This window comes from Eptesicus fuscus, chromosome 25 (genome assembly GCF_027574615.1).
Source record: "Eptesicus fuscus isolate TK198812 chromosome 25, DD_ASM_mEF_20220401, whole genome shotgun sequence".
NCBI classification, from domain to species: domain Eukaryota; kingdom Metazoa; phylum Chordata; class Mammalia; order Chiroptera; family Vespertilionidae; genus Eptesicus; species Eptesicus fuscus.
This window is the reverse complement of record NC_072497.1, coordinates 4,592,411-4,612,079: the sequence shown is the minus strand read 5'-3', so window position 1 is coordinate 4,612,079 and position 19,669 is coordinate 4,592,411. Positions and strand designations below refer to the sequence as shown.

The following is a 19,669-nucleotide window of genomic DNA, read 5'->3' as shown; positions in this document are numbered from 1 at the left end:
ATAACATATATTAAAAAAAAGAAAAAAAAAAGAACGAAAGGACAGTGGAAGGACTGAGGAAGAAATCACTAAGAAATTTACGGTTAATAATAATAATAATAATAATATGAAGTGATATCAAGAAATAGCAAATAAAGTTTCAAAACATAGAACAGAGAACTGAATTGCATACATATGTCACAATATACATTTATAGGCTGTTTATGAGGCCCCTAGAACCAGAAGAAATGCAAAAAATTCACTGTTAATAACTCATTCTCAAATTGCCCCCCTTAAACATCAAATTGCCGCCTGTGGGGCGTGTGCCCCACGCTGGGAACCTCTGACCTAGCTCTCTTGGCCAAGAAATTCCCAGCAAGTCCCAAGTGGGCCTTGGAGCCCAGAGGTCCCAGGCCTTGCCCTCAGTGTTGGCCCTGGCCACCAGCTCCCCCAGGTGACGCGGTACCTGCCGTCTCCAGCATGCTACTCGTGATAACAAGGTTACGACCCGACATCACACTCACCCGCCATGGACCCTGGGGGGGTGGTAGGACCTGCCCTTCCCCCCGCTGTGCCAGGTGTGCGGCTGCGGCGCAGGACGCGGGGCCCTGGCAGGACCCGCTCTGGCCGGGCACCAGGCCCCGCTCCCCCCCCCCCCTACCCCGCCATGGAACGCTGTACCTGGGCCTGCCCTCCGCTCCCCGGGGCTCCCCAGCACCCACAGTGCTCAGATGAAAGGAAAACGCAGCAGATTCTGCAGGAGGGCCCAGCACCCCCTCCCCCACGCCCCAGAGCATCCCAGACCCCACCTTGCTGCCCACACACCGCTCCCTCTAGCCCAGGCTCCCCGGCTGCCATGCGGACCCCTCCTGTCCTGGTTCAATCATGAGTCTGGAAGCTCATCTAGAAATCCTTTATCTATATTTTCTCTTAGAAAAAAAAAAATATACAGATCTGGTGTCCTGTGGAGTCCCCAGGTCCAGGGTCTTCGTGGGAAGGTGAGAGGGGGCAGGCAGCTCCCCAAGGCCGCCCCAAGTCCACGTGGGGCTTTGCTGTCTGGCCCTGGAGCTGGGCTTCCCTGAGATCACCCCAGGGCTCTGGGCGACGGGAGCCATGCCAGGCCTGGGGTGCGGTTGGCACGAGGGGCAGGGCAGGGGCTAGGAGGTGCTTGAACTGGCTCCACGGACAGAGGGGAGAGAACACGGGCTAGGACTTAGTCCCTGAGGGAGGACGTGGGGCCTCAGGGTACGGGAATGGGGGTCCTGCGGGGGGCGTGGGGGGGGGAGCCGCGGGGACAGATGCCTGTGGGCACCTTCCGTGCGGGCCGGGCGACTGCACAGACTGGAGACTACTGGCTGTTCTGTTGGAACCACGCGTGCACCACGTCCTTGTTCTCCTTCACCCACTTGATGTTGGCCTTGGTTTTCTCCAGGGCCTGCTCCAGAGCCCGCGTGGCTGAGCCGAAGCCCGTGTCCATGTTGTTCTTCTTGAACTGCTCCAACTGCCGGGGAAAAGGGAGCGAGTCTCAGCCCAGGCTGGTCTGCGGCTCTGAGCAGAGGGGCCCGGTCCTGGCCCTCCCACCCCCCTGGGGCCAAGTCCTTATCGGGAGCAGAGCTAAGAAGTGACAGCCCCCGGGGTTCAATCTGCCTCCCAGATGATTTAGCCTGCAGCGTGTGCTTCTTGACGGCGTGGACTCTCGGTTTTTAATTGAATTGCAGTCTCAATCCAATCAAGGCGGGAGAGAGTGGCAAATGAAACACACACCATGGCAACCGAGCAGCTGAATTGAAAAGGCGGCCATTTTCATAATACAAATGACCCAGTTGCTTCGACCAGTAAGTGGTTTGTTTGTTTGCTTTTTTTTAAAAAAAGATGTTACCGATTAAAAAATGCATTAGTTCTGGACATTGTAACTAGGGCAATCAGACAAGAAAGGAAGAAGTAGAACTGCCTCTACTTGAAGATGACACGATCTGTACACAGAAAATCCTTAGACATCTACAAAAAGAAGTTATTTGAACTAAGGAGTCCAGCAAGGTTGCAGGATACAAGAGCAATATGTTCAAATCGGTTGTATTTCTACACAGTAGCCATGAAGAATTTGAAAACAAAATTAAGAGAGCAGCTTCATTTTTAAAAAAGAAAAAGAAATTGGCCCCCTTGCCGAAACCGGTTTGGCTCAGTGGATAGAGCGTCGGCCTGCGGACTGAAAGGTCCTGGGTTCGATTCCGGTCAAGGGCATGTGCCTTGGTTGCGGGTACATCCCCAGTAGGGAGTGTGCAGGGGGCAGCTGGTCGATGTTTCTCTCTCATCGATGTTTCTAGCTCTCTGTCCCTCTTCCTTCCTCTCTGTAAAAAATCAATAAAATATATTATAAAAAAAAAAAAAAAGAAAAGAAATCGGCCCCCTTGTACATGGCTGGCAGGGATGTAAATTGGTACAGTTACTTCGGAAAACATTTTGGCAGTTTAACAAAAAGTTAACCATAGAGTTACCAAATGACCCAGCAATTCCACTCCTCGGTGCATACCCAAGAGAAATGAAGACATATATGTTCACTCAAAAATTTGTACATGAATGTTCATAGCAGTGTTATTCATAATAACCAAAAGGTAGAAACAACCCAAATGTTTTATCAGCCGCTTAATGGATTAGCGAAAGTGGCATAGCCAGACAACGGAATAGGATCAGCCATAACAAGGAGTGATGCTTGCTACGCCATGGATGGACCTTGAGAACATTACGCTAAGTGAAAGAAGCCAGACACAAAAGGTCACATTACTTCACTGTCAAGTAAAGGCTGAGAGGCTATAGCAGTTAAAAGCACAGGACATGAGCCCTAGCTGGTTTTGCTCAGTGGATAGAGCATCAGCCTATGGACTGAAGGGTCCCGGGTTCGATTATGTGTCCATTGTATGAAATGTCCAAAGAGGCAAACCCATAGAGTCAGGAAATAGGTTAGTGATTGCCTGGGGCTGGAGACGGGAATGAGGAGCAATGGCTAATGGGTGTGGGGTTCCTTTTAGGAGTAGTAAAAATGCTCTCGAATTAGATGGTGGTGATGGTTGCGCAACTTCGTAAATATACCAAAAACCACTTAAAAAGGTGAATTTTATGATACACGAATTATATCTCAAAAAATTTTTTTATATCTCAATTTAAAAAAAGACAAAGCAACCTAATGCAATGAGTTCACTTTGGCTTCTAATTCAAACGTATCAATGCCAAAAACTTAGAAGATTTGAAAACGGCCTGGGTATAAGATGATCATTCATGTTCTTGGGTTTGCTAATAGCAGGGACATAATGTTTTTAAAATTCCTTTGTTTTAGGTAGGACTAAAGTATTTAGAGGTGAAATTACATAATATCAGTGATTTGCCTGAAAATTTATCCACCCCCACAAAGTATCGGGAAAATGTTCCTAAGTGTTCTAATTGAGTAATGGGTATATGAAGGTTCATGATTTTATCCTCTTTCCTTTTTGCCTGTACAGAAATCCCAAGAGAACTTTTTGGATTGAACTGGACAGCCCTGGCTGGTGTGGCTCAGTGGATAGAGCGTTGGCCTGCGGACTGAAGGGTCCCGGGTTCGATTCCGGTCAAGGGCACATGCCTGGGTTGTGGGCTCCATCCCCAGTAGGGGACGTGCAGGAGGCAGCCGATCAATGATTCCCTCTCATCATTGATATTTCTATCTCTCCTTTCCTCTATGAAATCAATAAAAATATTAAAAAAGAAAAAGTCTGGACACCCAGCTTCCCCTCTCAATGAGGGGGGCCTGGCTACAAGGAACCCACGCTCCCTGGGCCCACCCTCGGGGGGAGCTGACTGGCGGCCGCCCCCTTAGACCCGGGATGGTCCCGGGGGCCCAGGGCTGCTTACCTGCTGCAGCTCGTGCTCAGTGGAGAACCGTCGCGTCACGGCCTGGATGAGGTTGGAGAAGGAGAAGGAGCCGCCACCGTAACTGCAGGTCAGGGAGAGAGATGAACCGTGAGGGGGGCGGGAACTAGCACGCAGTGACGGACAGGCGACACTGCATCCGCACAGCTGCCCTGTGACTGGTCCATCTTGTAGATGAGACGCAAGGGCGCACTCAAGGGGACCCGAACACGGGTCTCACGACGGTGTCCTTGCTCCCACCTCTCCAGACATCACTCCCACCAGCCAGACTTTCTCTTCCCTCCAAGTGGGAAAAGGGACGACCCATCCCCCATCTGCTCTTTCGATGCCTGCCCCCACTCCTGTGCAGGGCTCACCCCTCTCTCCCAGCCCTGCTGTGTTCTGTGCACAGACATTCTGCACCCCTGCCGTGCTCGCAGCCGACTCACTCATTGAAGAGCTTCTTCCAGTTGATCTGGACGAAGTCCCAGGCCAGGGTTTTCCCGATGACGTTGCCGGCGATGCTGCTGATGGTGGAGGTGGCGTCCTGCTTCCGGATGAGCTCGGGGTTCAGGGTGTAGTTCAGGTACCTGGGAGGGCAAGGTCTGCGTTAGTGATCACGACCAAGGGCTGCAGTCAGGTGATTCGACAGAGAGCCAGGCTGGCACGGGAGCCTGCCCTCCCCCGACAGCTGTCCTCCATCCTTGGCCATCCCCTCGGCATGCCAAGGGCTATAAGACCCCTTGGTCCTGCCTCCCTCTTGTAGCTGGGACACTGAGGCGCCTGTGCAGGGTCACCGGCTAGGCCAGGTGTCATGCCTGACATGACCTGGTATTTGACAGCTATCTGACAGGGAATGAAGGAACAAGAGCTGCGAGCCCTGTTCCATGCAGGGTGGCCACTCCTGACTTTGACTGAGGCTGGTCCTGCTTTACTGGGCTCTAGGAGATGGCGTATGAGGCACGCAGTGGGAGCCGGGGGCCCTCATCAAGGGCGTGGGGGTTGGCCTGCACATCCAGAAGGACTGAGGTCCAGCTGGTGCCACAGCCCTTCACAGAGAGGGAAACTGAGTCACTGTCAAGTAAAGGCTGAGAGGCTATAGCAGTTAAAAGCACAGGACGTGAGCCCTAGCTGGTTTGGCTCAGTGGATAGAGCATCAGCCTGTGGACTGAAGGGTCCCGGGTTCGATTCTGGTCAAGGGCACATGTCCGGGTTGCAGGCTCGATTCCCAGTAGGGGGCAGTGCAGGAGGCAGCCGATCAGTGGTTCTCTCTCATCATTAATGTTTCTCTCTCTCTCCCTTCCTCTCTGAAATCAATAATAAATAAAAAAATACAAGAATGAAATACTTAAAAAAAAAAAAAGCACAGGACATGAGCTCAGACTTGGGCTTGATTCTTAACTCTATCACTCTTTAAGCTTCTTCTTCTTTTTTTTTTTTTTTAATATGTTTTATTGATTTTGTTACAGAGAGGAAGGGAGAGGGATATAGAGTCAGAAACATCGATGAGAGAGAAACATCGGTCAGCTGCCTCCTGCACACCCCCTACTGGGGATGTGCCCGCAACCAAGGTACATGCCCTTGACCGGAATCGAACCTGGGACCTTTCAGTCCGCAGGCTGACGCTCTATCCACTGAGCCAAACCGGTTAGGGCTCTTTAAGCTTCTTGACCTTGGGTAAGTTTTCCGAGCCTCAGTGTCCCCATCCGTAAAATGGGAACATCCTGCCCCCTTGTGCAGTTTGGTGAGTGTGCAGGCCCCTGTGAGGCCGGTTCTTTCTCTTCCCCCCGGGATCGAGGTGGGGAAGGGAACTCGCCCGCCGTGCCCGCAGGCCTCACCTGTTCAGGATCCAGACCTCCTTGCTGCAGGCCAGGGCTGCGCGGAGCTTGTCAGCTTCGTTTACCAGGGTGGCTTTTCGGAACTGGTCCCAGGCGAAGTCCCACTCCTCCTCGCCGCCCTGGGCGATGGCGTTGCAGTAGATGGTGGACCGCAGGTTGGGGTGGATCCTGGCGTCGGGGGTGGGGGTGGGTGGGGGGAGGCGGTCAGCAGCGGAGCAGCAGCAGGGAAGGTGGGATCAGGTTCTGATGAAGACAGGGCTAAGGGCTTGAGGGACGGATGAAGCTCGGGCGGGGGAGCAGGGGACACTCACGGGTTGTTATTGGGGTCAGCCATCCACTTGGAGAAAAGGTCCGATACCAGCTTCTTGCATTCCTGCACCCCACTGGAGCAGGCGGTGCTGATGGCATTAACCTCGTTGTACCTGCCCCGGGGACACTTGGTCAGACTGGCCAGGGCTCCCCAGCGGACACACGGCTCCAGGAGGGGCGGCCAGGCCGGGGCGCTAAGGCTGCAGCCCGCCATGTCCTCTGGGTCCCCCCTTTGCCAGCACAGGGGCCAGCCCCAGCTTCCCCATCTAGGATCTCAATGACCAGGTCGCTGAGGGGACCTCGGAGGTTCAGTTTGGTCCTTTGTGCAAAGAGGCCAGATGGGCCCCCGGCCCCTCAGAGATGGCAGGGCCCCTGCTGGTGGGGGAGTGGAGAGGTCCGGGGGACACTGCCTGGGTGTTGCTCTGGACTCCCCGGGTCAGGGTGGCTGGGGCCCCCATGACCTCCAGACCCAGAAGAGGTCACACTCACTGGTCCATCAGGTTTTCGGGGCGATTCGTCCAGTTACCGGTGAGGTTTCCAAAATAATAGAAGAGGGGCGTGACCTGCTTCTTCAGGTATTTCTGAGGAAAAGAGAACAGGAGCAACTTTAAGGCTAGACTCCAGCCGGGCCTGCCGAGGGCCCCGAGGGGCCTTGTGTGGGTGGGAAGGATAGGGTTGGGTCCCCTCGCCGCCCCCCCCCCCCCCCCCCCCACCCCCCCCCCCCCGCCGCCTGATTGTAAATGTTCTGTGTTTATTGTGGGCAATTTAGGAAACAGAAAACCATGCAGAAAATACAAACCACCCGGAGCTCACCAAAACGACAATTTCCCAACTGATGTGTGCCCTTTGCCCTTTCCTACCGAGCGAATCGACAAACCTGCGCGCTGCACAGGGTACCTGGCCTTGCGCCTAAGCCCCACCCCATGGTATTTGTTTTATTTGTTTTTTAAATCCTCACCCGAGGATATTTTCCCATTGATTTTTTAGAGGGAGTGGAAGAGAGAGGGAAAGACAGAGAGAAACATCGATGTGACTGAAACACATCGATTGGTTGCCTCCTGCACGCGCCCCAACCAGGGCCTTAGCCAGGGGTGGGGGTGGGGAGGGAGCCTGCAACCCAGGTATGTGCCCTTGACCGGAATCGAACCCGGGACCCCTCAGTCCGCAGGCCAATGTTCCATCCACTGAGCCACACCGGCTAGGGCCCTTCGCAGACTCTGGCTCAACAGGGTCGATTGTCATGTGTGCCAACCAGAAGCCACAGCCAAACGTAAAGGAACAAACCCCAAGGACAAAGAGAATGGGCGAGGCAAGAGCAGGGGGAGAGGCGATCACTTACGAGCAGGAAGGCGGGAGGAGGCAGACAGGTTTGGCAGAGTGACCTGCCTGTGGAGGGATGGGGCGGGGTGGGGGGGGGGGGGGGACGGAATCAAGGGACCTCGGGGGCAGGCTCGGCATGAGAGGGGTAGGTCTGCGGGGGACGAAGGGAGGCGGGGGCTGTAGAAGGGCGATGGAGGCCAGGGCAGCAGAAGGAGGAATTACCCCCAGCCCCCCTCCCTCCCTGGGCAGACCCCCCTTCCCCACCACCGGTGAGGCTCATCAGAGGGGCTCAGAACTGGGAGGTCACGTGGGAGAGTGGCCGGCCTGCAGAGGGGAGCAGAGGTGAATGGAGCATACGTGCTGCATGGAGGTGTCCCCTCTCGCCTTCCCCACTCTAACCCACCAGCCTCACAAAACAGAGGATCCCGCTCTGAAGACTGAATGGTCTCAAGGCAACACCCCCATGAGGAGTCACTCGGCCCCCCAGTCACCCCACAGGGAGACCTGCAGGCGACAAGCCCCACCTCTCCACGGGGCTTCTAATCACTTTTTAAAAAAATATATTTTTTATTGATTTTTTACAGAGAGGAAGGGAGAGGGATAGAGAGTTAGAAACATCGATGAGAGAGAAACATCCATCAGCTGCCTCCTGCACACCCCCCACTGGGGATGTGCCCGCAACCAAGGTACATGCCTTTGACCGGAATCGAACCTGGGACCCTTCAGTCCGCAGGCCGACGCTCTGTCCACGGAGCCACACCGATCAGGGCTCTAATCACTTTTTATTTGCCTCCTCCTCAAATCCCAAGCGGCAGCTCAGCCTCCAACTCAAAAGAGACAAAAGCCACAGGAGACGCAGAGGAAACCAGTCAACAGAGGAAGAACAGGAAGTTTCGGGAAAGCCTGTGATGACCGCCCGTGGCCCGGACGGAGGCCCGGACGCCGGGCCAGGAACAGCGCTGGGAAGTTTACAGACAGGAGCGGGGAAATGGACACAGCCCGTGGAGGAGGGTGGGTGGGCAGGTCCTGGCGGGCAGAACAGAAAGCCAACACGCTGCCCAACACAAGAGGGGGGACGCCAGGTCCAGTCCGCCAGGAAAAAAAAAGGAGAGGAAGAAAGTTGGAAGGAGCGACACAAAAATGTGCAGAGCGGAAGGCTGAGAAGGGCCCGCCAGGATTGAGGGAAGAGCCCACAGTTTCCAGAAGGAAACTCACTGGCCACTCACTGGCCACGTTCAAAGAACCCACTCACTGGCCATGTTCAAAGAACCCACTCACTGGCCACGTTCAAAGAACCCACTCACTGGCCATGTTCAAAGAACCCACTCACTGGCCACGTTCAAAGAACCGGAAAAGAGACAGGCTCTCCCTAGGCCAGTGGTCGGCAAACTCATTAGTCAACAGAGCCAAATATCAACAGTACAACGACTGAAATTTCTTCGGAGAGCCGAAAACCGACTTCTGCGCATGGGCCACGAAGTTTCAATCGCACTGTACGTGCACGCCCACACATGATATTTTGTGGAAGAGCCACACTCAAGAGGCCAAAGAGCCGCAGTTTGCCGACCACTGCCCTAGCCAGTGTGGCTCAGTGGACAGAGTCGGCCTGCAGACTGAAGGGTCCAGGTTTCGATTCTGGTCAAGGGCACATGCCCGGGTTGGGGGCTCGATACCCAGTAGGGGGCGTGCAGGAGGCAGTTGATCTATGATTCTCTCTCATCATGGATGTTTCTAGCTCCCTCTCCCTCTCCCTTCCTCTCTAAAATCAATAAAAAATTATTTTAAAAAAGAGACAAGCTCTGGGTTTCTCAACAGAGACTAGACATGAGTGCAGCAAGACCTGAGAGGTTTTCGAGGAATAATTTCCAAGGTGGGAACTTCTACACCCAGGTGAGCTCACGCCGGTGTGAAGGTGGAATAAAGGCATTTCAGACAATCAACCCTGGGACGTCCATCTCTCACAAACCCTTTCTCAAAACTCCTGGAAGGCCCTGGCCTGTTTGGCTCAGTGGATAGAGCATCGGCCTGGGGACTGAAGGGTCCCGGGTTCGATTCCGGTCAAGGGCATGTACCTTGGTTGCGGGCACATCCCCAGTGGGGGGTGTGCAGGAGGCAGCTGATCGATGCTTCTCTCTCATCGATGTTTCTAACTCTCTATCCCTCTCCCTTCCTCTCTGTAAAAAAATCAATAAAATGTATTTTTTTTTAAAAAAACTCCTGGAAGATGAGACAGAAAACTCGAGGAAGAACCCAAGGACTCTGAGTCCAGGAGAGCGACCTAGCCTATGAGCCAAGGGGGGTTGAAGAAAGCAGGGGTGCCTGGGCAGAGATGGGGGAGCAACGCTGCTGTATTATCTGATACATTTGCATAAGACGGACAAAGAAGGAAATAGAAGCATAGCATTCTGTGCGGCTCAGCCAGGCTGCGTAAATAATGGCAACAAAGTCAATGCCACACACCGAGGTGACCCAATATTGTGACAGCCGCATCAGGAAGATGAGGTGATGCCAAGGTAATTACAACCTCATTCACCATAATACCTCACGTCATAGGAAGTTCATGTGAAAAATGTTTAATCAAAAAAAGATCTCTTCAAGTATGAGCTAGTGGCTCCATAGTATTCCACCAAATGGATATGCTACTTAACCAACCCAGCTTTGGAACATTTAAGTGTTTTGGGGCCGGGCCGGTGTGGCTCAATGGCTGAGCATCAACCTAGGAACCAAGAGGTCACGGTTCGATTCCCAGTCAGGGCACATGCCCGGGTTGTGGGCTCGATCCCCAGTGTGGGGGCGTGCAGGAGGCAGGTGATTCATGATTCTCTCTCATCATTGATGCTTCTATCTCTCCCTCTCCCTTCCTCTCTGAAATCAATAAAAAAAAAATACATATTTTAAAAAGTGTTATGGGGTTTTTGGTCTTTTATAAACCACATGGCAGTGAACACCCTTACAGATCCAGCTTCCCCTGCTGGTCTCCCGAGGGGGAGTCCCCTGCATTAAAGCTGCTAACACCTGCATCTCCGCCCCTCCTGCCCCGGGGGCTGGCTAGTCAGGTAGACATTTCACAGGGGGGTTCTCTGGGCTCAGGAGGGGTACCCACGGCCACGGAGCCGGTAAGACAGGCGTCCTGCGCCCCAGCACAGTAGCCTCTTCTGAAAGGGCTAACATCCAAATCCGCCAACTTCGCTGGAAGTCTGGGCCCTTGCCTTGCCCTTCCCCACCCGCCCTTCACTCCTGATGCCGCCTGCGGCCTTCACTCCTGATGCCGCCTGCGCTCACCACTCTGCCCAGCCTGCGCTTACAAAGGCCCTGGGCCCGGTCGGCCTGGAGGGTTTCACCACGCCAGGCGATACCTCCATGGGCTTCCTAATGGTGCAATGCCAGGCACCTGGCGAAATGGTCCCCGCGCCCCGCCCTCCCTCCGTACCTGCATGGAGCCTGGCCCTCCCTCCGTACCTGCATGGAGCCGTAGACCTCGGAGCCGTCGAACATGAGCTTGAAGTAGCTCAGGCTGCTCAGGGCGGCCTGCCAGGGCAGGTACTGTCTCTCGTTGATCAGGAAAAGGGTGTTGTCCAGCGCCAGGGTGACGGGGACATGGCGGGCACTCGGGGTCAAACAGAGGGGCTCAACTTAGCACCCCCAGCTACTCCTCTCTGGGAACCCCAGCCGCCTCCTGGAGCCTGAGGTCCCAGAGCCCCAAGTGCACCAGCTCCGGTGTTCACTGGGGTGGGGAATGTGGGTGCTGGGCGATTCCACAAACAAGGCCAGCCAGGCCCTGCCCTCCCCCATTGCCAGGCACAATCCCTTGCTTATTATCCCCATTGTAAAGATGAGGCTCTAGCCAGTTTGGCTCAGTGGCTAGAGCGTCGGCCCTGGGACTGAAGGGTCCCGGGTTCGATTCTGGTCAAGGCACGTAGCTCGGTTGCAGATTTGATCCCCAGCCCTATCGGGGCACGTGCGGGAGGCAACCAATCGATGTGTCTCTCTCACATCCATGTTTCTCTCTATCTCTCACTCTCCCTTCCACTCTCTCCAAAAATCAATGGATGCCTAGCTGGTTTGGCTCAGTGGATAGAGCGTTGGCCTGGGGACTAAAGGGTCCTGGGTTCAATTCCAGTCAAGGGCACATGCCCAGGTTGTGGGCTCGATCCCCAGTGTGGGGGCGTGCAGGAGGCAGCCGATCAATGATTCCCTCTCATCATTGATGTTTCTTTCTCTCTCTTCCTCCTCTCTGAAATCAATAAAAATATATTTAAAAAAAAAAACCAATGGAAAAGTATCCTCGAGTGAGGATTAACAACAAAAAAGACAAGCCTGCTGCTCACAGTGGGGGGCGGGGGGGGGGAACCCTTCACACTTGCAGGTCAGACTCAGGGTTTCTCACTATGGAAACGCACCTGCTCACGGCACAAGGCCTTCCCGGCAGAGCCCGAGGAGGGAGGCGACACTCACCTGGCCAGGTCAAAGGCGTCATGGATGACTTGCGCCCGATTGAGGATCGGGATGACCTAGAAGGAGCAACAGAGGGTGTGACCTCAGGCCGTGACCTCGGGCCGCGCCTGGGGCCGGGGCCCAGGTCGGGGTGGCAGACACCCACCGACAGGTCACGCTGCAGCTGAGCCTGAATCTTCCTCCAGTTTTCCAGGTCGTAGTTCACCTGGTAATAGCCCGTCACGTTGACATTGAGCAGGACCCACTCGTTGGTGGTTTTGAACTCGTTGTGAACTGTGGGGAGAGAGACCGGGGCTGGGGCGGGGTGGCTCAGAAGACCAGAGGCTGACCCTTGACCTCCTCCCTCCAGGCCTCAGCCAAGAGCAGCCTCGTGCGGCTGCCGGGCAACAGCTGGCCACCAGCCTGTGGGGCAAAGCCGAGGAGAGGGGACGAGGGGCGGCGGCAGGCTGCCCGGCCGATCGCCACCTCTGGCGGGCTGGTGACCTCGGACAGACCACATGCCATGCCTGAACCTCAGTGCCTGCCTGCCGCCCAGAGCTCCAGGGGCCCGGGCCAGTGCCAGCTACCTGGGTACCTCTACTCTCACACCTCTAGTCCACTCAGACTCCCATCCAGGCAGCCCCCTGGCACTGTCCGTCTCCTTAGTGGGGCTTAGCGCCCCCTCCTCCCTGCTCTCCCTTCTAGCCTTTCTCCTGGCAGACAGGGGGGACCCTTCCACACCCGCAGGTCAGACCCAATCATTTGCCAACTTCCCAGCTGCCCCAGCTCCTCCCGGCCCAAGTCTCTCCTGCCTCCATGCCTTGCCCTTGCTCTTTCCTCTGCCTGAAACGCTTTTCTTTTTAAAAAAATATATTTTTATTGCTTTCAGAGAGGAAGGGAGAGGGAGAGACAGAAACATCAATGATGAGAGATAATCATCGATCAGCTGCCTCCTACACGTCCCCTACTGGGGGTCGAGCCCGCAACCTGGGCATGTGCCCTTAGGTCGGAATCGAACCCGGGACCCTTCAGTCTGCAGGCTGACGCTCAATCCACTGAGCCAAACCAGCTGGGGCCTGAAATGCTTTCCTATGACACCCATTAGCCCAGCTAACTGCTACTTTTCCTCTAAGACTCAGGACACCTCCTCCGGGAAGTCTTCCCTGACTTCTCCGTGAAGTTGAATCTCCCTTAATCCCAGCTCCTGGCCCCTGTGCCCAAGTAGCCCAGAGGCCAGACACGCCTCTGTGAAAGCACTCAGCGCAGCTCAGAACGCTTTCATTGCTTGTCTTCCTTCCATTCATCGGCAGCCCTGGCCAAGGGCAGAAGATGACTTGCCTTGACCTTGGCTTCCTCAGTGCCTGGTGCTGTCTAACATTTCATGGGAATTGTCTCCTTTAATGCTCACACAATCCCGCGGGGGTAGATACTGAACAGCCCCATTTTATAGGTGAAGAAATGGAGACCCGACAGGGATGGTAGCTTGCTCAGGGTCACAAAGCTGGGCAGCAACAGCAGAGCAGAGATTAGAACCAAAGGCAGGCAGGCCTGGCCGGCGTGGCTCAGGGGTTGAGCATCAACCTAGGAACCAGGAGGTCACGGTTGGATTCCCGGCCAGGGCACATGCCCGGATTGCAGCTCGATCCCCAGTAGGGGGGCGTGCAGGAGGCAGCTGATCCGTGATTCTCTCTCATCATGGATGCTTCTATCTCTCTCTCCCCTCTCCCTTCCTCCCTGAAATCAATAAAAATATATTAAATAATTTTTTACAAAAGAACCAAGGAGCCCTAACCGGTGTGGCTCAGTGGATAGAGCGTCGGCCTGCGGACTCAAGGGTCCCGGGTTCGATTCCGGTCAAGGGCATGTACCTTGGTTGTGGGCACATCCCGGGTAGGAGGTGTGCAGGAGGCAGCTGATCGATGTTTCTAACCTTTTGCACTCGGATGTCGAGTGTGACTCGACACGGTTAGCATCGGTAGCAAAGGGTTAGCGAGTGCAAAGGGCTAACTCACTATCCCTCTCCCTTCCTCTCTGTAAAAATCAATAAAATATATATATTTTAAAAAAGAACCAAAGAAGGCAGCTCCATTTGGGGAGTGAAGTGAGGAAGGAAGCCCTGGCCGAGGTGGTGGGAACCCCAGCACATGGGCCAGGAGCTGGGGGGGGGGGGGGGGGGGCGGGGGGGGGGCGGGGCTTCTGTCTACAGGGGCAGGCCTGCATTACTCATGGAGGCTCCTTCCAGCCAGGTGTCTTTCTGCAGGCTGCCATTTTTCAGAGACGAGATGTGAACAATCCACTGGTAGCTGCAACAAGAGACCCGAAGGGGGGGGGGGGGCGGTGAGAGACGGCAGGCCGTGGCCACCACCAGCGCAGCCCTGCGCAGGCTCCCACTGTCTGCCCGACTCTCTGGCAACACGTGCCCCCCGCCTCCTGGCCCCGGCGAGGCCCCTGGGGACCCGCCCGAGGACACCGGCCCGGCCCGGGGGGCGCGGGGGGGGGGCCCCCTCTGCTCACCCGAAGTCTGAGGGGCGGGTGACATTGGAGTCGCGGTCAAGGAGGAAGTGGTTCTGAGAGACGTTTCCTGTCTTGGTGTCCAAGGTGATGACAGGGAAGCCCATCTGCAGGATCCAGCGGTCCATGATGGTTTTCACATCCTGAGGCAGTGTGACGGCCGACTGCTGGTCCACGGCCTGGAAGGGGACACACAGGGGAGGGAGCCGTCAGAGCGAGGGCACGAGCCGTGGACAGACACCCCGATGGGGGGCCTGGGGACGGGCGGAAGGTGGTTGCTGCTGTACTCATTGGCCTTTTTTCTCTCTTTCCATGCATATGTATTGTTTTCATAATAACAGCAAAATGCCAACCATGTCTGTGAATAACTGAGAAAATAAAAATGACAACAGAGCCCTGGCTGGTTTGGCTCAGTGGATAGAGCATCAGCCTGCGGACTGAAGGGTCCCGGGTTCGATTCCGGCCAAGGGCACATGCCTGGGTTGCGGGCTCGATCCCCAGTAGGGGGCATGCGGGAGGCAGCCGATCAATGATTCTCTCTCATCATTGATATTTCAATCTCTCTCCCCCTCTCCCTTCCTCTCTAAAGTCAATAAAATATATTTAAAAATAATAAAAATAAAATAAATAAAAATGACAACAGGGCAAAGAAGGTGGGCAGAAGAGTGTGCCGGAGGGTATAGGCTGAGAAGGGGGAGGCTCCGGGGGCTGCAGAAAGAGGGGGCTCAGGAAAGAGGGAACCGAAGGGAGGGATGGAGTTGGCGGGGCACCTGGCATGGAGGAGGGCTCACCTTTGCAGGAGGCATGGGAAACTGAGGCAGGGCAAGGAAGCCGGTGGAAGTGGAGGGGAGGGACTGAGTCGGTGAGGGAGGCGGGAAGGGGGGGGCAGGTTCCTGGCAGATGGAACCTGGGCTGGAGCTTGGCCAAGAGGACCCTGGAGCCCAGCTGTGACTGTGACAAAGCCCTGGTCCCCTCTCCCTGGCCAGACTAGCCTTAGAGCCAGGGCACCTGGGGGCTGGAGGGGAAATTTGGGGTGAGGAGGGCCCCAGGGAAGGGGTGGGGCCGCTGGGGGGGAGAGGGAGAGGTGGGGATGAAGGAGAGCGGGCAGATTCCAGCCGAGGAGAAGCAGGGAGGGGCGGCGGAGGGTGGTCAGAGGGTCTGCCCCACAGACAGGGGCTGCTGGGGGCGGGGGGGTAGAGGGGGTTCTGAGTTGACAGGAATGCAAGGTGGGGCCGGATGGGAAGGTCCCAGCTGTGCTGAGGGTGCGGGGTGCAAAGTCATGCTGGGGAGGGGCCGGGAGGGCACAGGGCAGCCAGGACTGCTGAGCAGGTTGAACGACTGGCTCCAAAGTTCCCGGTAGAGGAGGGCTCGGGCCTGGGAACCGGGAGGCCCGTGTCCTGAGCACTCAGAGGGGTGGATTCCTGGGCTCCCATCACGGAGCTCGCTATGGGGTGCAGCAGGCCAGCTGCGGGGGGGTCTTGACCCACGGTTCTCACACCCCCTCCTTCAAAGGGCCATCACAGGGCCCATTTTCCCGATCACCTATCAAGGCTCCAGATGACCTGCCCGGGCTGGTGAGCCGTGAGCCGGCACATTCCTTTACACAGGTGCCCGCCTCCCCCCAGGGACATCTAGCATCTCAGGACCCCAACAGGATGGCTCGGGGGGGGGGGGGCGGGCAGGCTGTTACCCACCTTCTGCAGGCTGTCCCACAGGTCCAGGTAGGTAGTGCTGTTGTAGGAGTAGGTCTGGAGGTAGGACTGTGGAAAGAGGCAACGATGAGGGCTAAGCTGGGGCCCCAGGCCCCACCACTCCGCCAGGGGGAAGGCCCCCCACCCCCACCCACCAAGGGCTGGCCCAGCGCACTCACCGCCAGGCCCTTCTTGAACAGGTCCTCCGTCAGGAAGCTGGACAGCATCCTGAGCACAGAGGCTCCCTGGGGAGGGGGAGGGGTGCTCAGAAAGCTGTGCGCAGCCAGCAGGACCCTGCGACCCCCACCAGGCCGGGACAGGTGCTCCCGGAGCCCCACCTCCCTCCCCATCCCCCCCCCCCCCGCCCCCACCAGCACGCATGCCGGGCAGCACCTTGCTGTAGGAGATGGAGTCGAACATCTCGCTGATCTGGGCCGGCGTGTTGATCTCCTGGGCTGGGGTGGACAGCGGGTGGGAGGAGGCCAGGGCGTCCACCGCCATCACCCGGTACAGCTCGTTCTGCACTATGATGTCTTTCTGCAAATCCCCAGCCGCCGTCAGGAGACTGTCCTGGGAGGGGTGACCCAGGCCTCCCCCCGCCCCACCCCCCCCCAGGCCCCAGGCCCCAGGCCCCAGGCCCCGGCACAGCGGGCTCACCAGGTTCCAGGAGGGCTCGGCGTAGTCAGCACCCAGGTACTCCACGTAGGAGGCGAAGCCCTCGTTCAGCCACAGGTCGTTCCACCAGGCCACCGTCACCAGGTTCCCAAACCACTGTGGGGGCGGGGCGGGGGTCAGCCCTGCAGCTGCTCCGGCCTTGTGGCCCCCCACACCCCCCAGCAACCCTCCGGGAGCGCCCCCCATGCCAGGCCTGGGCCGGCGCCTTCTGACATCATCCTGACTCCCGCTCGCTAACCCGCCTCCCTTCCCGGCTGCCGAGGGGGGACCTGTGCCCCCCCCCCCGCCCCCACTTCCTTTCCCTGCACTCCGCAGGCTGCGCCGGCTACCTGGTGGGCCAGCTCGTGTGCAATCACGGTGACCACCCGCTCCTTGTTGCTGCTGGAGGAGGACTCCGGGTCGAAGAGCAGCGAGTTCTCACGGTAGGTCACCAGCCCCCAGTTCTCCATGGCGCCCGCGTTGAAGTCGGGCAAGCCGATCTGGTCTGGGGAAGCCAGGAGGTTGGCAGGACGGCCGGCCTCTGGACATGGAGGCCTCCTCCCCCCCCGCCCCCGTGAGACCCCCTCACTCACCGGATTTGTCCAGGGGGTAGGGGGTGTTGTAATGTTGGGCAAAGAAGTTGAGGATGCGGCCTGTCACGTTCAGGGCATACTGGCCGTGGCCCGCCGCGGTTGCACTGGGGCGAGCCCAGATCCGGATCTGCAAAGAGGACGGAGGAGGGGTCAGGGGCCCTCTCGGTCCTGGCGCAGGTGGGCCGAGTCCAGGGCTTGGATGAGGTGAAGCCAGGAGGCCTGGTCAGCAGGAGCGCGGGCTGGGGGGTCCCTGAGGGGCTCTGGGTCCTCGGGAGGATTCTTTGGGGGATGACAATGGCCATAACCACCGCGTCTGTCTGGCACCCGTGGGTCGGGAGCTCCCTTCATGAGGAGGGACCCCACTTTTCAGACACAGAGAACTCCCCAGAGCTGGGATAAACAGGAAGATCCCTCAGGCAAGGCCAATCCGGGTGAGGACAGGTGGGCCCGGCTTCGTACCAGGACTTGCTGATCGGTCGACATGATCTCTGTCATGTTCACAGACGTGAACTCGCTGACGATGTAGGCCAGCAGGTAGGTAGACATGACCGGTGTGGTGTGGAACTCGGTGACGCTCCACGTGGGGTCTCCGTCAAGTGGGACGCTGGGACCTGGGCGTGGAGCAATCAGGCAGGTGGGCGCGCGTCCTGTCTCGGGCCCTGCACCCCCCGCCCTGGGGCGCCACTCCCGGGGGGGGGGGGGGGCGGGGGGGGGCGCTGTGTGGCCCCAGGACAGACCTGCTCACCTTTGGGCAGCATGTTGGACAGGGCCGTGAGGTTATGGGGGTGGATGAGGGTGATGTTAAACCTGGCCTTCATGGCGGGCTCATCAAAGCACGGGAAGGATTTCCGCGCATCGGCAGACTGCATCTGGGTCGTGGCCAGCACCCTGCCCAAACCGGGTGTTAGCGGGTTGCCCGGGGAAGGCGTGCACCCGTCGGGGTGGGAGAGCGGGGCTTGAAGGTGTTTCTGGGCGTGCAGGGGGAGGGGTGCCCGGAAAGCTGGTCTGGCCTAATCCCTGCCCTCCCCGCCTGTGCATCAGCCTCGGATAGGCCCGCCGACTCTGGGAGATCAGAGCTCCTTCCGGACTGGGGACAAAGTCCCGGCAGGCTCTTCCCTATGCCAGCTGGGAGCCCACCTCTCTCTCCTCTGCTCTCAGTTTTCCCGTCTAAACCGGGGGACACGTTCACCGCTCATCCCCGACTCCCTACAGTGGGGTAGGGAGGCCTCCGGGAAAGGGTTTGTGGTAGCTGCTCCCCGGGAGCTCCCTGGGAAGGAAGGGCCCGGCGAGGGCTCCCGCAGGTTCAAAGGCCTCGAACCCACGCCCTCCCCGGGCCCCCCCACCGGCTCCAGCTCTGCCTCCGCGCCTGGATCTGCCCGCAGCACCGGGCCGGCCGCGGTCCAGCTTACTTTTTGTCGTTGCCGTCCATGTACTCGCTGCGGTAGAAGCCCGCCAGGTCGTCGGCCAGCTCGCCCTGGAACGTGCTATTCATCTCATACATGACGCCCGCCTCCAGCTGGCCCTTCAGGTGCACCACCAGGTACTCGGTGACCTCCACCAGCTCGGTCCTGTCGATTTCGGGGGCCCTGGAGCCCCCCAGGGCCTGCAGGGCCACCCTGTGCCCCTGGGTGTTGGTGTAGTTGAGCTTCTTGCTGTGGATGATGATGACGTCGGTGGGCTCCTGGCACGTGAAGCGGACGGTGCTGGAGCCCGTGAAGATGTACAGGCCGTCCTGGGGTTGGAGGTAGGGCCTCAGCGTCACCTGGTAGGAGTCGGGGACCAGCGACCTGGGGAGGCGATACCGGTTCCACGGCTTGCTCTGGTCCAGGGTGGTGGTGGGCATGGTGCTGGTGGTGGTGGACATGGTGGGGGCCGTGGCCGAGCTCTCGGCATTCTTGTTCTTCTCCTGGGCATACACCACGGACAGGGCGATGATGGTGCAGGCGGCCGCCACGCCCAGGACGATGCCCAGGATGCCTAAACTCTTGGAGATGAAGAAGCCCTTGGCCATGATGAGGGCGGGAGTTCGGGAGGCTCAGGACAGGCAGGGAACAGGGCACCCTGGGGCCAGGCTTATATCCCAGAGGGGAGGAGTCCCACCGCCCGCAAACTGGGCAAAAATTAACCAGGGCTCAGACAGGCAAAGGTCGCTGGACTGGGCAGGGGCGAGCTCTGCCCAGGCTCCGGAGAGGAGGCCCAGGAACCGCGCACCTGCTGGAAGCAAACAGTATCCAGTTACAGGCTGCTGGCTGCCCGGAGCCGCACCCCCACCCCACCCCACCCCCCGCCTGAGGGGTAGCGGGTGCAGTGCTATCTGTGTGCAAGCTGAGATGGTGGGGACAGGAGAAGGGGGATCGAGGTGAGAGTGAGGAAGGACTTCCCGGGAACAAGAGGTGGGAGATGCAGAAAAGGGGAGAGTGGGTTTCTGAGTCGGGAATACACTGGGTCTCCCCTGCGGCCG

The 19,669-nt window shown here is 57.7% G+C and overlaps 1 protein-coding gene across 1 annotated transcript; it reads right to left on the bottom strand.

Moving 5' to 3' along the window:
- Window positions 1-878: 878 nt before the first annotated feature.
- ANPEP (alanyl aminopeptidase, membrane) lies at window positions 879-19,219 on the bottom strand. Its single transcript, XM_054713281.1, has 20 exons — window positions 18,618-19,219; window positions 17,954-18,096; window positions 17,668-17,819; window positions 17,209-17,335; window positions 16,966-17,120; window positions 16,619-16,732; window positions 16,355-16,498; window positions 16,141-16,206; window positions 15,965-16,030; window positions 14,274-14,449; window positions 13,983-14,062; window positions 11,926-12,053; window positions 11,781-11,836; window positions 10,785-10,932; window positions 6,495-6,586; window positions 6,008-6,118; window positions 5,697-5,864; window positions 4,308-4,448; window positions 3,862-3,943; window positions 879-1,480 (listed from the first exon to the last, which is right to left on the bottom strand). Exons 1-20 carry the CDS (start codon window positions 19,217-19,219, stop codon window positions 1,328-1,330), a joined length of 2,904 nt encoding a protein of 967 aa, XP_054569256.1. The 3' UTR covers window positions 879-1,327.
- Between the last annotated feature and the right edge of the window lie 450 nt (window positions 19,220-19,669).

Coding starts and splice junctions, on each gene's coding strand:
- ANPEP (XM_054713281.1), bottom strand. CDS start 19,219: ATGGCCAAGGGCTTCTTCATCTCCAAGAGTTTAGGCATCCTGGGCATC. Junction 4,449..5,696: donor GAGGTCTGGATCCTGAACAG/GTGAGGCCTGCG, acceptor TTGCCCTCCCAG/GTACCTGAACTACACCCTGA. Junction 3,944..4,307: donor TGGAAGAAGCTCTTCAATGA/GTGAGTCGGCTG, acceptor CCTGACCTGCAG/TTACGGTGGCGGCTCCTTCT.